The sequence below is a fragment of the Anguilla anguilla genome, chromosome 4 (assembly GCF_013347855.1).
Source record: "Anguilla anguilla isolate fAngAng1 chromosome 4, fAngAng1.pri, whole genome shotgun sequence".
NCBI lineage: Eukaryota > Metazoa > Chordata > Actinopteri > Anguilliformes > Anguillidae > Anguilla > Anguilla anguilla.
Genome location: NC_049204.1, coordinates 58318993 through 58335594, shown reverse-complemented (window position 1 = coordinate 58335594; position 16602 = coordinate 58318993). Strand labels below are relative to the sequence as shown.

The 16602-nt window shown below is 43.8% G+C and overlaps 3 protein-coding genes across 5 annotated transcripts; 2 read left to right on the top strand and 1 right to left on the bottom strand.

Annotated features, from left to right (window-relative positions):
- The first annotated feature begins 60 nt into the window (after nt 1-60).
- On the top strand, nt 61-2571 carry pars2 (prolyl-tRNA synthetase 2, mitochondrial). Of its 3 annotated transcripts, none has more exons than XM_035412647.1 (3): nt 61-153; nt 830-1420; nt 1572-2571. In XM_035412647.1, the coding sequence occupies exons 2-3, from the start codon at nt 848-850 to the stop codon at nt 2451-2453; spliced, it is 1455 nt and encodes a 484-aa protein (XP_035268538.1). In that variant the 5' UTR covers nt 61-153; nt 830-847; the 3' UTR covers nt 2454-2571. The 3 variants fall into 3 exon arrangements, with proteins under 3 accessions (XP_035268538.1, XP_035268539.1, XP_035268537.1); XM_035412648.1 differs by having other exon boundaries at nt 77-200; XM_035412646.1 differs by lacking the exon at nt 61-153 and adding an exon at nt 160-305.
- A 673-nt stretch (nt 2572-3244) lies between these two features.
- ttc4 (tetratricopeptide repeat domain 4) lies at nt 3245-8750 on the top strand. Its single transcript, XM_035416260.1, has 10 exons — nt 3245-3599; nt 4548-4665; nt 5034-5195; nt 5346-5423; nt 5950-6074; nt 6512-6598; nt 6837-7081; nt 7459-7543; nt 7937-8019; nt 8147-8750. The coding sequence occupies exons 1-10, from the start codon at nt 3486-3488 to the stop codon at nt 8247-8249; spliced, it is 1200 nt and encodes a 399-aa protein (XP_035272151.1). The 5' UTR covers nt 3245-3485; the 3' UTR covers nt 8250-8750.
- Nucleotides 8751-8785: 35 nt separating this feature from the next.
- ttc22 (tetratricopeptide repeat domain 22) lies at nt 8786-13648 on the bottom strand. The gene is made up of 7 exons (XM_035416258.1): nt 13011-13648; nt 12610-12665; nt 12337-12452; nt 12120-12238; nt 11575-11736; nt 10545-10697; nt 8786-10194 (listed from the first exon to the last, which is right to left on the bottom strand). The coding sequence occupies exons 1-7, from the start codon at nt 13575-13577 to the stop codon at nt 9658-9660; spliced, it is 1710 nt and encodes a 569-aa protein (XP_035272149.1). The 5' UTR covers nt 13578-13648; the 3' UTR covers nt 8786-9657.
- Nucleotides 13649-16602: the final 2954 nt, after the last annotated feature.

Below are 16602 nucleotides of genomic sequence, written 5' to 3'. Positions count from 1 at the left end.
TGAAAAAGTTCAGGAATGGACTATCTGCTCTTTTAAAACTGCGGACCGCTTAACTGTGCTGCGGACCTATTCGAGTAGTTTGTCCTTCGTTTGTTCCCGTTGTTTCCCCACTAGCAAGTGGCTACCGCCCTCCACACTACTCGCAATGAGCAGGTAGTCTATATGCCATACTTTGCTCTGGATCTGGCGATAACACACAGGTTAACGTAGTTTTTAAATGATGTGTTCTGGTTTAATTTTACGATAAATATACGTTGTCAGGTTTTTAAATACACTTGCCCTTGTTACATAGGTCCATGGTTTTGGTGAGTAACTTCTTGTGGTGTCAGCCAGCTGCTTAGCTAGTAGCTGTTATATTTAGCTGATCATGACATTGCTAGCTAACTACCTTCTTGCTCGCTAATGCACAAGAAATTAATTTCTATTAATTTATGAAGAAAGAAAGAACGAGCAAGGGCATTTAATTTTCACGCCACATAAGATGTGTATAGCAAGCGTGGCGTGTGTCCGGATTTGTGTTGTTAGCTAGCTTGTTGCTTTCGTTTACTAGGGAACTGCTCTTAGCTTCAGCTAGTTTTGCCGACCTTGAATGTGTTGTTAAACACTTTATCTAAACAGTGTTATTTTTGCTTATTACGTTGTTTTTTTTTTTTTTTTGTATTTAAAGATTATGTAAAATAATTATGATAGGTTTTTGTGTCCATATTGAATGAATGAATATAGATATAGCCCCCCCCCCCCCCCCCCCAACAAAAAAATGAAGCTGGCATCACTTATTGATCGGTGGTCTGATGAACTAATGATACTGTGCAATTTTTCTCCCCTGTAGTGTTAATGTGAACTTATAATGGAAGCTGTCCTGTGGCTATGCTGTCGAAAGCTGCTGGCCCATCAGCCTAGAGCTTTGACCCAGCACACACGATGCCTTTCTAGCTGTGCTGGGTCAGCCCTGAAATCCAGCCCTGCCCGTTCCGTAGGCACATCTCCCCTGCTGGTGTCCCGGCTCTTCCAGCCTTCCACCCTGCGGGAGGTGCAGGAGCTAGGGATGGAGGGCCGGGCAGGGGAGATTCCCTGCAAGAGCCAGAGGCTAATGCTGCAGGCCGGCCTCATCCACCCCTCCAATCCTGGCTGCTACTACTACCTCCCAGCCACAGTGCGCGCCATGGAGAAGCTGGTGCGCCTCATCGACCAGGAGATGCAGGGCATCGGAGGGCAAAAGCTGGACATGCCCAGTCTGTGCGCTGCGGAGCTGTGGAGGCGCAGCGAGCGCTGGGACCTCATGGGCAAGGAGCTGTTCCGCTTAAGGGACCGTCATGGGGCAGAATACTGCCTGGGCCCCACTCACGAGGAGGCCGTGACTGAGCTCCTGGCCTCTCAGGGAACCCTGTCTTACAGACAGCTCCCTCTTCTGCTCTATCAGGTATTGCACATTATGTACAAAAAAAAGGCTTAAGAGTTGATTTATTCATGAAAGCAGCGTTTATTATTTTTTTGTATATAATCTTGTTTTTCATAGTGGGCTGACCAAGTAGTCTGTTTCTACGATGTTAACCTTTCGCAACATATTGTAGGTGACGCGGAAATTTCGCGATGAGCCAAAGCCGAGATTTGGGCTGCTTCGAGGCCGGGAGTTCTACATGAAGGACATGTACTCCTTTGACACCAGCGAAGAGGCTGCCCATCTCACCTACCAGGCTGTGTGCCAGGCGTACGCCCGCCTGTTTGCCAGACTGGGGCTGCGCTGTGTCCAGGTGCAGGCTGACACAGGGAACATTGGGGGAAAACTGTCTCATGAGTTCCAGCTACCGGCGGAGATTGGCGAGGACAGGTTGCTCATCTGCGGGAACTGCACTTTCTCTGCCAACGTGGAAACCGTCGAACCGGGGAAGACGGACTGTCCGCAGTGCCACAAGGGCACCCTGGCAGAGTCGAAAGGCATCGAGGTGGGGCACACTTTCTACCTGGGCACTAAGTACTCCCATATATTCAATGCTTTTTACCACAATGATCAGAACAAGCCGGTGCTCGCTGAGATGGGCTGCTTTGGGCTGGGGGTCACGCGCATCCTGGCTGCAGCCATCGAGGTGTTCTCCACCGAGGACGCCGTCCGATGGCCGGGCCTGCTGGCACCCTACCAGGTCTGCGTCCTGCCTCCTAAGAAGGGCAGCAAGACCGAGGAGCTGGCTGGCCTGGCAGAAGAGCTGTGCCACAGTCTGGGGACGTCCGTGCCCAGGCTGAAAGGCGAGGTGGTCCTGGATGATCGGACACAACTGACCATAGGGAAGCGTTTTAAGGATGCCGGCCGGTTGGGGTACCCTTACGTGATTGTGGTCGGGAAGAGTGCGGCTGAGGAGCAGCCACGGTTTGAGGTGTGCTGCCAACAAAGTGGGGAGACACTGTTCCTCAGCAGGGAGGGGCTGATGGACCTTTTGAGTGAAGTGGAGACTGTCTGATCTGAATTGTTTCACTCTTCTGAAACAAACACTTTATTATCATGGTGTGACTGCTGGGCAATGATGGTTTGTCAGTGAAATATTGTAATAAATAAAGTACTGTGACTTTACAACCTTGTTTCAGTGCCAGTTCTCTTCATACGAGTAAACATTTCTGTTCTCCAAATGATCTCAACAATGAATCCAGTGCTCACATTTCTAAAAAGGACCTGTTTTTATATCATGCCCACAGCTCAAGAATACATTATTTTCACAGATATTGTGGACCAACCAGATAGCTACTGTGTTCCTTTATCTTTGCTCTACTCAAGTACAGGTTCCAGTTTTCTATTGTAGTCTATTGTAGTTAGTATAGAATATTCAAAATAATTACCTTCCCATTTGTTTGCTTTGCTTTTAGTCACGATACCACTAAAACTGTAGTATAAAAGGAGTATACTTCAACCGCAATGCAGTAAACACTAAAGTGCAGTAATCACTAATGAACGGTTTGTGACAGAGAGTGTCAGAACCGTGTTGAACTTGTCTAATAATTTCAGTCGGACGTAATTCACTGATGCACAACAGAAAGCACGCTTTCATAAAAAGAACACCTGACATGTGTGATGAAAACCTGTCAAGGACTTGCATTTTAATTGGACATACCATGAAAGTATCGGCAATCCCATTGGTCCACATTGTAGAGGCGGTACAAGAATGTTAAAATAATGATAAATCCCGCCTATTTACGTTAAGGCCAATAGCAATACAGAAGCGTGACACAGAAAAGCCAATCGAATGGTTGATAAATTTGGGTTCCTAGTGTAGGTATCGGGTGTGGACTAGGACATAACTTAAAGTAATATATAATATAGACATAACTAACTGCAATTTCTTCGACATCTTTACTGTATCAAAGCAGCAAAAATAGAGCTAGCCCTTACTTTCAGTTTATCTATATAACTAATGTAATGGGATTGGTGATATTCGTGAAATTTAAGTAACTTAAACTGATACAGTCTTAACAGTTGTTTCTTGCCTGGAAAATAGTGGATGAAAATGACTTCACAGGCACAAGACGATAGCGATGATGGAATGGATGCGTTCATGGACAAATTTACCCAGCATAAATATAAAGATGGCTTTAATGAGAACAACTGGGAGGAGGTAGGAATTAGTACTAATCACATAAATATCTTTGTGCACGTACTGTTTGATTGTCGCAGATCTCTCACCGTGGGTGACAGCATTGCTGAGTTTGTAATTGCTATCGATACATTGCTAACGTTTTGCTTCTGAGATACTCGAACCCTTTGACTAGACGTAGCATTGTTTGTGTATATCATCACCGCGAGGGGAGATCTCTAAGGTTTTAAATCGCTCAATCTTACACGAACTGTTGGCAGAAAGTGTCTGAGTACGTTGACAACATAGCAAAGACCCTTTTCTATTAAAGGTGTAAAATAAGGATGGTATCGTTATTACGCTGAATTTCTCCGGCTGTCAAAAGCATAAAAGTTCAAATGTTCTCGGGGTCAAAATGACTTATGACGATGGAGCAACAGGATTCATTTATCCATTAGCTGTATAGGCAAGTGACTCGGCACAGAACGAATTGCCTGAATAAGCCAATTTATAAATCGAACACGACTAACGTTGCATTAGTTGGGTAGAAATGAACCAGAAATTAACCAGGTAGGCAAGTATTTCGCTTGCTAACTGGCTAGCTACACTAGCTACAGTGTAGTTACATCCCCCCTGAACCAATCGCCTTTGAGTTTAGCTAGCTAGGTGTAGTGTTGAGAGCAAATTCAACAGGTCATAGCCTACAATGATGGCGAATGTTTTTCTTAAATCGTCCATTTGAGGCTCGCATATAAAATCTAACTGTAATACAATTCATCTTTGTGTGTAAATGTCCTTAGAAGTCTGCGAAGAGTACTTTTCTGAACAAAGACAAGTGAGATTACTAGTTGATTTAAAGATTGACTCAGTTGCTAGATTGCACTTTATAGTAATGCTATTTAAAATCTTGTTTTAAAAAATAATTATATTCTCAACTGGAGTGATCCCCTTCACCCCTCTCCCCTCACGCCTCACCCCTCCTAATAACAGGAATTTGACAAGGTGCCCATGTTCATGAAGACAGCCCCTGAAGAGATTGATCCCCAGAAATTTCCAGAGCTAGCCTGTCTGCAGTCCATTATTCATGATGATGACAGACCACTGGAAGGTATGTCCTTTCCCTCAGTTCTGTTGCTCTTTTGCCTGAAAAGGCAAATTTAAGATTCCAGAGCAAGTGTTGTTGCTTATACAGATTCTCAGTAATTGTGTCTGCCAATATTTTATTCATCCAATTTCAGGCCAGTTTTGAGTTCTCCTCTAGAAAGATTAGGATGTAGATGGTCATTGATACCACATCTCTGTAGTGTCACTGCTAAGCATTGTGATTAAAGAAAGGCACAAAATGAAACTGCTCTTTTTTAGGGATATTATTGATTTGCTCATTTTCAGACAGCCTCGTCAGTTCTTAAAGACAGGTTAAGATGTGCTGTTTTACATGTGGCCTGTATTGTAGATGCACTTTCTTTCTCTTCCCAGAACAAGCAAAGGCCTTAAAAGATGAAGGAAATGATTACTTCAAGGAAAAGAACTACAAGAAGGCTATCGTGGCTTACTCAGCGGGTCTAAAAAAGAAATGCAGTGACACTGACCTGAATGCCATCTTGCACACGAACAGAGCAGCTGCACAATTCCACCTTGGTACAGAGGTTCCTTTCTTGTGCTTGTTCCCAAAGTCTTTTCTGCAGCATTGCCTGTGTTCTTCTGTGATAGTTTTACTTGTTTGCAGGTGGTTTAGCAGGTGATGGATGAGGATTCTATTTGTTAACCATGTCTCCCTTTGTTTTGCAGGTAACATGCGTTCCGCTTTGAATGACTCAGTTGCTGCGAAAAAGCTTAAACCAGACCATATTAAAGCACTATTGAGAGGTATGTCAGGTATTGCCTTAATAAGGTTAGCTGAACGTGCATTGGTTCTGAAATGACAGAGGATGTTGAAAAAATAGAATGGACTTCCAGTTGTGAAAATTGGGAGAAAAAGAGAAAATGGGGGTCTAAAAAAGATATTAAACGAATTTTCAAAGCAGTGCTACTCAACACCAGGTACTGCGGGCCACAGAGTCTGCTGGTATGTGGTCAAACCATTCACTACACCACCTGATTTCACTAGTGACCTTACTTCCTGGACCAAAGAGGTAAAGTACTTAGTGAAATCAGGTGGTGTAGTTCATGGCTGGAGCAAATACATGCAGCCACTGTGGCCTGCAGGACTCAGAGTTGAGTAGTGCTGCTCTGAAGTAACATCCCTACATCATTCAGTCCAGTACATTCAGCTGAAATGTTTACAATTTGTGCATGTAAAGCTTAATTGGATTGGGAAAAATATAGGTTTGCCCTCCAGTGAGATTTGCCGGGTGCCATTTTGTCCAGATAATTTCTCCCTGCGTCTGCGCAGGTGCCCAGTGTTGCATGGAGCTGCGCAGCTATGGCGAGGCCCTGCAGTGGTGTGAGGAGGGGCTCAGGATTCAGCCGAAGGACAGGAAACTGCTAGAGCTGCGAACTGCGGCTGACAAACTGAAGGTATGGAGTGCTTGACGGTCTCCCACAGGGATCAGCAGTGCCACACAACTGCAGGGTCAATAGAAAGTCTTGCGTCTGAAGCAAGTGGACGGCTTGTAATCAAATGTTTCTTTGTTCCCCTGCCATAAACCTCATAGAGTACTGCATATTCTGCAGAGCGTAGAGTCATTATCAAATGTCAAGTGACCCAAACCCTCGTCTTAGAGGGGGGCTGGCCTTTTTGTAACTCTGTGTTTAATTAATCAATTACAGTACTTTGCCCAGTTAACTCTCCTCATTTGGTTTCTTACTGTAGCTCTAGACTTGTTACTGTACTTTCGGTGACAACAACCAAAAGACTTTGGGCCCCATAGCGTATTCAATCACTTTGAGATATCAGCAGATGTATAACGTGTTCATAGTCTGAGAATGATGCCGACGGGCTTGCCTTGCTTTAGAGGACAGCGGAGAAAGATGCTCGGAAAGCAAAGGCGAAGGAGAAGAAGGAACGCGCTGAGAGGGAGGCCCTGCTGGCTGCCATCAAGGTAATTTTGGGTCCTGCATATTTGTGTCCCGATACAAATCGTTTAGTCGGGGGGCTTCTTTTTGTTCTGTTGGTTCGGAGTACAGAGTTTACACTTGTTATTTTCACTCAAACAGTACAGTCCGCCATGTCTCCCAACAGTTTACTGCTGGTTTCATCTGTCATTCAAAGTATCTGAGTTCCTGTTGAAGGTTGTCATTGGCCGGGACCACAGGAACTGATGGGAGTGTTTTTCACAGGCGCGTGGCATTAAGTTGCTTAAGCTGGAGCAGCCTTCCAAGCACGGTTCTGACAGTGGAGAGGAGTGCGGAGGCTGCCCGTCTGCAGCCGCGGCGGGGTTCGATTGCAACGGCTTGGGCTCTGAAGAGGCTACGGGGGCTACGGTGTTCCTGGACGAACAAGGCACCCTGCACTGGCCTGTCCTCTTCCTGTACCCAGAGCACCAGCAGACAGATTTCATATCGGCCTTCAGTGAGTCCACATGGTATGTCCATTCAAACCAAGTGCCTGTTCTTTATTTATTTTCAACCTGCATTGAATTTATGCTCAGTAAAATTCTAGTCCAGAAACTCAGATTTCCTTTAACAAATACTTGACTACTCCATTATCCGGTTGGAGAAGTACTCTTTTACTGGACTATTGATGTTTTGCTTCTAAACTGTGTAAGATGAGTAGCGTCTTTAATCAGTATATACAGGAGGTATTGATGCATATAAATGATTATTGGTTATTCTGCCAAGATGCTCCATACCACTTTCAAAACCGTAAGTACACCTGCGTCCACACTGCAGTCTCAGCACTTTAAAGACACTCCTCTATGTGGCAGATAATTTTATCTGAATGGAATGAATTTTCTCTTAGCTTTGGAGATCACCTGACAGTCATGTTTGGGGAAGAGCTTCCTCCCTGGGATACTGACAGAAAATATCTCCCCCAGAACTTACTGGTGAGCCATTTTATGAATTACAGATTGAATTTGTATACTGCAGCAAAGTGAGTGTGGACAGTACAGAGCAAAGCTTTGTGGTGTTTTAGTACCCTCCTGTGGCCATAGATGTGCATTTTGTCTCTGACCATGTTTTTAAAATGTGGTTTATTTAGTCATAATGTAATGTTATTTCTCTATGTCTCATTTTTAGAATGTTAATATTTGCTCATAGGTCAGGTTGCGTCTGTTTTCCGATGCATTAGAAACATAAATATTGTATTCTATTGAATACTGAATAAGATAAGGATGGTAAACCATACAGATATTAGCGTATTTGGCTTGTAGTTCTGCATACCATTTGGAGTAGTTGTTTCCAACTGATTCTGAAATTCTGCCTGTTGCGATACTCAGCTGTACTTTGAAGATTTCAAGACAGAGCAACTATATCAGGTTGATCTGAAAATCCCCCTTCTACGTGTCCTACAGCATGACAGGTATTTATTTCCTTCATATGAAAAATGTGCATGTATGTATTATAATAAATCATATTCAATAGTTTATCAGACAACAGGAAATACTGAACATTATATTTCTAGAAACCCCTTTGGCCTTTTCTTTCAGGTGTTTTGTGAAACAAGGAACTCCCAGCTTCATTGTCGTGGTAAAGGGGTCTGCCTACTGTAAGGAGTTCTTGTCAGGGAAGAAGGTTCACACACTGAAATGAAATCAGCAGCATGAGTGGTGTACTGACTGAAAACTGTTTGTCACCAACCAAACTAGCAGTGACCAGCTGTCAACAGCCCAGACTTCACAGTTTGGCGTGATTTGAGTTTCCTGTGGAGTACTTGGATACTCGTACTTAGGCCAATTATTTTTTTCTCTAAGTAAGGACGTCTCGTATCCGGTTAAGGGTAGATTTTCTGAATAAGGACATCTGGCAAACAAACATTAATACTTAAGACTCTAAAAAAGGAAGCTTTGGAAGAGGTACCAAAAGCACGAGGAATACCAGGAGTTTCACAGCTTTAGAATCGAGTAGAACTAGAATAAAGGAAATGTGCAGGTGAAGAGGTCAGAAGGAAGAGCTGGAGACCATGGTTACGGAAAGAATTCTTTTTTGGGCCGTCTTTTCACGATCATGAGAAACTCACATGCAGATACAAACAGACACATTTGACTGTCAAAATCTTTTTTTAACTAATAAAAATCCAGTCTGAAAACAGGACACCACTCAAATGATTATTGAATCTATCTCTACACTTGAAAACCATTTCTCTTTCCTGTTCTGATATTGCATTCTAGAAGGTAAGTACAGTTGCGTAATGTTCATGCTTGGCATACATTCTACAAAAGACAAATTCACTCATATTTACTCAATTTACAAATGGTTTTTACACTCATTTACAGCACACAAAGTCTTTTAACACAACTGGAATTTTGACATTTATCATCCTTAAGAAAGACCCCCACACCCCCAGCATTCCGACAGTAATGCAGTCCAACCAGCCGTTCTAGCTTAGCAACAACATTCTGAGAAACAGCTCAAATTGCGCTTCATTGAAATGACTCCTATTCAGCATGCTTGGCAATTGAAGTATTTATACTGTCTGAAATTAATGTTTTTTTTTCTCACGCAACTACTTAATTGCGTCTTTATGAGAATTTAATTGAAACGGCAAGACAACTGCTAATCAGCTATGGTGTAAAGTTATGGTTTGCTTTCTTTTTTTTATACTGCTCATTAAGATACAGTCATTTTGTGAACTATTTATGCAAACAATTGGCTCATGAATAACACTGAATAACTGTACCGTTCCTGAACACTCCCGCAGTTTAAGATATGATGCGAGGGTCCATGAACCACCAGGTTAATTTCCCCTTGCCGGCAAATGATTTCATAATAATTTTGTATTTTCTGTAGTAAGTATTTTTAATTACAGGCATTGTGGTTTTCAGGGACAACTGGTAAAATAGCCAATTTCAGCTCTTAATTAGACTAATTAATAATCACGTGGCCACGAAGAACAGTCCATGCCTTGTTTTGTTAGGTGATGTAGCTCACCTAGCGCTTCCTGTTCTTGTGCCGTACGCTATAGTCGTGTGATTTTAGAGTTTCGGTCCCGGTCCGTGGCTCACACGGTCAGCGAGCGGGCCAGCGGCCTCTTGCCCGGTCGTTTGGGCTGCACGGTCTCCAGCAGCCTGCGCACCAGGTCGGTGCGGCCCAGCCGGACGAGCGCGCGGGACAGCTGGGCCATGTCGGCGGTGTGGGCGCGGCACAGCCGCCGCAGCTCGGCCTGCACCGTCTCGTAGGGGTAGCGCTCCTCGGCGCGCCGCACGCACGCCTCCAGCTCGCCGATGGCGGGGCCCGGGTCGGCGGTGGCCCCGCCCTGGGTGAAGAGCGCCAGCAGGGTCTCCAGGAGCCGGCGCAGGGCGGCGGTGTCGCGGCTGCCCGGCGCCTCCAGGGCCAGCGCCCGCTTGAAGCACTCGGCGGCGTTGCGCTCCTCGCCCTTGAGCAGCAGGCAGCGCCCGCGCAGCAGCTGCAGCTCGGGCAGGCTGTCGCCCGGCTGGCACTGCAGCGCCTGCGCCAGGCTCACCAGCGCCGCGTTGACCGCGCCCTCGTCCACCAGCAGGCTCTCCTGCATGGCGTCCACGCCCATGTAGTAGTACACCTGCGGCCGTGCGGAGACAGGACGTGAGGTCACAGCATTATGACCGCTTCCATCAACACCTGACAGGAGAGTTTGACACGGCATGCACTCTGCACACACCCCCTGCTCCACCACCCACGTTATTTACATAAGTCTATGTGGCAGGAGTCAGGGTGACACACAAACAGTGTGACGCAGAAAATTAATTATATCCTTCACGAACACGAGGGTGGAGCAGCGTGTGACCTTTCCATACAGTGCGCAGCCAAAACCAGGTTTTGCTATGATTCTACCTGTGCTTTAGTTAGAGTGTGCAGGTATTTATTTTTCCTTTTTTTTCAATTTGAGACCTTTTAATTTCGTGAGCTCACCTGTCCCATTTCCAGGTGCGTCCTCAGACAGGGACGCACTTCTAATACGCGGTCTAGGTCTGCCTTGGCTTCTGCTAACTTCTGTCGGTCCGGTACGCCTGCCAAACCCAATTTGGCTCTCTCCAGGTCTCTCACATAGGTGGTGACATTAATCTGTGGGAAACACACATCACAATCCCACAACTACATTTATCATACTGGGCACATGCATGGGCCATGTTGTCGTATCTTCATATCTTGTTCAATGAGAGCTACAGCCCTAGTAGCTGGGTCTATTTGATATATTTAACAAAATGGGGGGAAAGATTCAAAGCCTATGTGAGTGTCAGATTTAAATTTTTACTATAAATCTGCTGGGGGATAGTCTGCCCTGGAATTATTAACGAGTTCAGCTAGCAGAACCACATAGGTAGTGAGCACCTGAAACTACTCAATTTCAAATTGCACAATTGTGCTTCCACAATCACAACCTGTTCTTTGGCTGTGCTTTGTCTCTGAGCACGCAAACAGACAGTTGAAATGTTTACAGTTGCTCTTAACCATAGGCTTATCCATGAAATTGAAGGCCACACCTTCTTTGCTAAGCCCAGCTTTGTCTTTTTCTGTTTCCCTGTTTTAATAAAAACACAACAAAGGGAACAGAAAATAGGGGGAACAGAAAGAGGGAGGAGGCAAAGCTTGGAAAGGGTGGAGGAAAAGAGCCTTTCATTTTCAAGGATAAAAGGTAACGTGAATGAATATCAAAGCTGTTTGTGCTAAAGCAAGCGTGACCACGCCTGTTCACCCACAAGGCACAGCTGGCGATAAGAACATTCGCTTCTATGGATGATTTACGGAAGCTTTTACTCAGGTGCCTGGTTGTAAATCTGACTTCAGCACTAAGAGAAGTGCTCGCTATCTGAAACGTGGATCTCCTGTGACATATTGAAGACCTTGATAATTGCAGGGCAGGTTTTTTTTTCTGGCTCTGTTCACATGAGAGGAGGCAGATATTTGTGGGAGTAAATGAAGCGGGATTCCTTCCTGTTACCTTGGCTCGGGTACAGTAAGCCTGCCAGTTGAGTTCGGGGTCGGGCAGCACGTTCAGTGCCATGTTGCAGATCCCTGTGGCCATCTCGTGTTTGCCCAGGAGGAAGAACACTTTGGCCAGCCGGTTCAAGATGAACGCATCCTCATTGGCGACTTTAATGGCCTGGAGGAGAAGCAAACTCCTGGCTCATCACATTACATGGTAGCAGCTGTCACACGACAACCCTTAGTGTCTCAGAATTTTCCTCTCTTCGGGTCCGTTACATAGTTAAAATATTCAGGTGTGACAGCACAAACTCAACAGGTCTGAAGGTAAAATAAGACTATTTATTCATCACAGTTAGGTATAACCAGCCTAGCAGGGACAGTGAGTTCATTGATCTGTGAATCATCTCTCTAGAATGTTTAGGAGAGATGGGAAATCCATTTCTCTCCATGTATTTTTTCCTGTTTAAAAGCTCATGACTAAAATATGCCAGAGCAAATAGTTCTAAAACAAACAGACTACATTGCAGTACAGTCATCACATAAATGGCATCTCCCTACCGTTCCATAGCAGGACAGGGGGTCTGATCCAGAGTAACCGCAGTCGTGGACAGACATGGGAACGATGGAGAACTCATCTGTCCTCTCTAGCATGATCCCCACGTAGCACCAAGCCAGAGCTACAGACAGACAAACGTCAACCCTCCAATGCCTGCCGTTGAATGGCTCAAAGATGGATGAATAATGTGTGGTGTGAAATAATTGCATGTAACTGTACCTTTGTAATGGCTTTTCTCTGACTTGAGGGCCTCTGTGAGGAGCTTCAGGGCCTTGTTGTAGTAGGATAGTCTTGTGTACTCTGAGTCTGTCTTCTCCTTCATCATATCGTCCAGTCTGGGGATAAATATATATCAATTCTTGTAATTTCTCAAGTTCTTCTTTGTTCTGTATTCAAATATATATATATATAATTCCATCATACATTTCATAGAGCGTTTAAAAATATTTTCTATACATGAATAGTTATGTGGTTGCAATAAAAAAGTTTTACCTTATATACATTGTTGCCATGTTAAAATACCAGCTTCTTTTTTCTTCAATAGGTATCTGTAAAGTGCAGAATAATTTTAATATTGATAACAGTTACAGTGGCATTAGTTGAAAAGTTAGCAGACAGAATCAGCAGAATTCGTCAATTCCTCAGGTATCAAACAGAAATATTCAATTCCATTGTTCAAGTCAAGAAATCATTAGAATATTTTATAGCATGTTATTCTTATAGGGTTTGGCCATTTGGCCTTTCTAATGTTATTAACTACATTTAAAATTTCTGCTGATAAACATCATATATATTTCTGCTGATAAACATCATAGTGCTTTCGTGCATTGGTTACTTTATAAAAAATTGCAAAGGCAACACAGTACTGCACATACATACTGCCTCTGACTCACCAGCTGGCCTCCATACTCCAGAGCCCTGTTGTACAGGGTGAGGGCAACAGTCAGCCTCTCCTTCAGCTCCCCCTCTTTGTTCAGCTCCACATCGTAGGGGTGAGCGTAGGCCTGCTCTGCCAGGCAGCGGGCCGCCAGCAGCCTGGGCTCGCCCTGGCCCGACTCCCCGGGCTCCAGGCCCATCAGGGCGGACACCCTCTCCACGCACTCGGCCCCCTCCTGCTCCCGGTTGAGCCGGTCGTAGACGCAGCCCAGGTTGGCCCAGGCGTTGAGGTTCCCGGGGTCCTCCTCGCAGATGCTCCTGAAGACCTCCTCGGCCTGCTCGGTCTCGTCCAGGTGGAAGGCCAGCAGGCCCAGCAGGTTCCTGACGGCGTACTGCTGGGTCCCGGCCTCCGCCTCCAGCTCGGCCCGCAGGCTGTCCTGCTTCAGCCACGTGTCCCGGCGCCTCAGCTCCCCCGGTCCGCGGGGCTCGCAGTTGAGGTTCAGGTCCAGGTGGAAGTGGCCCGGGATGTACTCCATGCCCTCGATGAGGGCTTCGATGTCCTCCTCCGTGCTGCCTTCCTCCATGGCTTCTCTCTGCCACTCCGCACACACACACACGCTACTGCGGAATTCCACTGTCCGCCTGCACCTGCAGACTGGTAATTCAGGTTTAGTGGGGATGGCATGGGAGGGGATAGGACAAGGAAAGACTTGCAAGCCGTCAGACTAGTGCCGTTGACTCACACCTCTTTCCTTATCAAGGCCTGATAGTAGGTGCAAAGAGTGCATTTACATATGTTTGTGACTATCAGTTCTTGCTTATTTGTGTATCCATTTATAGAGTGCAAGGTATAGGCAGATTCAGAAAATGCAACAACTACTACTAATAATTGATATTCTGATACCTAAATGACAGTAAACAGCCTCTTGTTTCCTCAAAACCACTGTAAAAATGACACTTACCGTTTTACTGTAGGGAATCTTTTACTTGGGTGAGGCATTTACTTTCATATTGAGAAATCGTGTGCGTGTTCGTTTATGGATGTGAGTCACCCTGAATTGTTCCACTGGCTGTAGTTGCCTTAGTAACTACAGAATCCGCTGATCAGGCTCAAAGGGCTCCACTGTGACCCCAACTATGCATGTGCTCTCTTAGCTCGAGTGATTCTAATAGTATTGTCATGCAAAATGTGTATATTATTACTAAATTAAACTCAAAAATAATTTTAGAAAATTTACACTTTAATACACCTGAACTCAATAACTGCTATACTTTATTTTTCTGTAAGACTAAATGTTTTACATTTTTAATATGAAGAAATGTAAATTCAGTTGGTGGATTTCATTTCGTTTCTGCTTGTTTCTGTTCCCCTGTTATTTAAAGAATATTTTGTGTATGCAGCGATTTCCAGAGATTCCCAATTCAAAAAACTGGTGGTTTAGTCTAGGATTTCTCTTACTGACCTAGGCCTAAAAAGTGTACTTTGGACAGTCATATTAACAATTCCCAAAACATTGATACAATATCATACAGCCCAGCTAAATCCAAATGCAGGTGTTCTTACCTAGATAAAGATGATCTATACCATTGTGCACATAGTGCTTGAATGTAACAGGATTCAAGTTTCCTTGTTATTGAATTGCAATCCTGCATTTCACCACTGGAGGGTAGATAGGTTCTTTTTTTAAATATAAGGAACACTTTGTTGTAAAATTCAGCATCATTTAGGTCACAGTTGCAACATATTCCAATTATTTGTTACTTTGAAGCTGAGCAAATAATGTTGTGAGAAACACCAGTTTTGCACTCAGGAAAACACATCTGACATTATGACTAATATGTTTATAAGGGAATTTAAGATTTTTGTAACTACAGTGGGGGTGCTAATGTTAACTTAAAATTTATAATAAATGTAGGCTTTTCAGGCTGATAATGCTAAACGTATTCTAGTAATGCAAACGAAGCACTCAAGCACCTGCAATTGCTGTTCTTACAGCCTCCGAACATAGGAGACCCAGGTAAGCTTACATCATTTTCAATTTATATCTGCCCAGAAAATGCAAATAAGGCCCTGACTTTGCAATCTATCATACAATCTGCTCTAATCCTTATTGTTACCTTACTCTTTCTTGGCTAAAAGGTAAGAACTGTCATTTCCTGTGGGGACTACAGGAAACGGTGTATAGCTGCTCAACATCAGAAGAGCATTTGGGAATTATTTTGCATTTTCCCTTGATGTTTCCATTCTGATTTGATTTCCATCTGACAATGTCTAATCTGAAACATTTATTTACTGCAATTACTATAATCAATCCACAGGCTTTAATTTTTGTCAATATCGTTTCCTACATTCTCTTATGTATTTTGTGATTTAATTAAACCATACAATGACATTAAATGTTTAAGGTCACAACACAGTGATTTGCCTCCACAGACCACATACCTGTTATTTTGGTTTATTGAAGTGTATCACAGAAGTCCCACAAGAGATAGACCTCTCAGACAAATCAGGAAGACAGTCACAGGAGTAACTAAGAGAAAGCTTTTCAGATTGGGCCTTGTGTGTGCACTGATTCAATTCACATGATGCTGTGCTTTCCTGTTCTTTTTTTTTTTCTCAGATATTTTCCATCAGTTGAGCTGGAAAAACTGAGACTGTTGTATTTTTTCTCTCTCTCTTTTTTTTTTGTTATTCCCCAAAATGGCTTTAACATGAGGGAAATTGTTACCATTAAGCTGCAGCTGTTTAATGATGTCATCAGAGTGGGCCCAAAGCCAGAAGGAACACTAAGGTGAATATGCAGAGTGCAGGGAATGCGTCTGCAGAACATTGGTCATCTGTATCATTCAACTGTGTCTCACAGCCTCCAGAAACTGACACATGCTCCTGTGAACATCAATCATGTAACAGACTGTGTGACAGAATGCAATGATATACTTTCCACATCAGATCTGGTGTATTGCAACTCTGTTTGATGTCAGTGAAACAACAGATGGATTGCAAACCTGATGCATGTGTGGGAGGTGGATGAAAAATACTTAATTTTCACATTTTAACAGCTGTTGCCATGGTATCCAGATTTCTCTCACTCCGCATGCCTTTACAAAGTCAAGCCAAGTACATTTCTGTTCCATTGGTCATGTGGTTGAGACACTGGGTATCCGATACTGGTCTACGGACCAAGAAAACCTCCCTATCCATACAAAGCAAGGAAAATTATTTTTTTCTGGAGAATTAGGATGTGTCCCATATATATGAAAGCATCTGTTGTTGTACAGTTAACCGTCATTTACTCTACATATATACTATATATATATATAATCTCCTTAATCATTAAGCTGCCTAAATGTAATCTGATCTGATCTGTTCTGAGCAGGGATCAACTGTGCTAAAATGACTATGCATTGTGTAATGTACAATCACATCAGTCACCAGCCTCACTATTATCTTCTGTGCCTCTGTATGTTTGAAATTGTCATGACTGTATAATTATCTAGTTTTTAAATGTATAATTATTTTATAATTATAGTCATATCTCTGCCCAGGGATCCCTTGTTTCAGTTTGATATTTGCATTGTGTAGTGCATGTACACAGCAATATTCAGCAT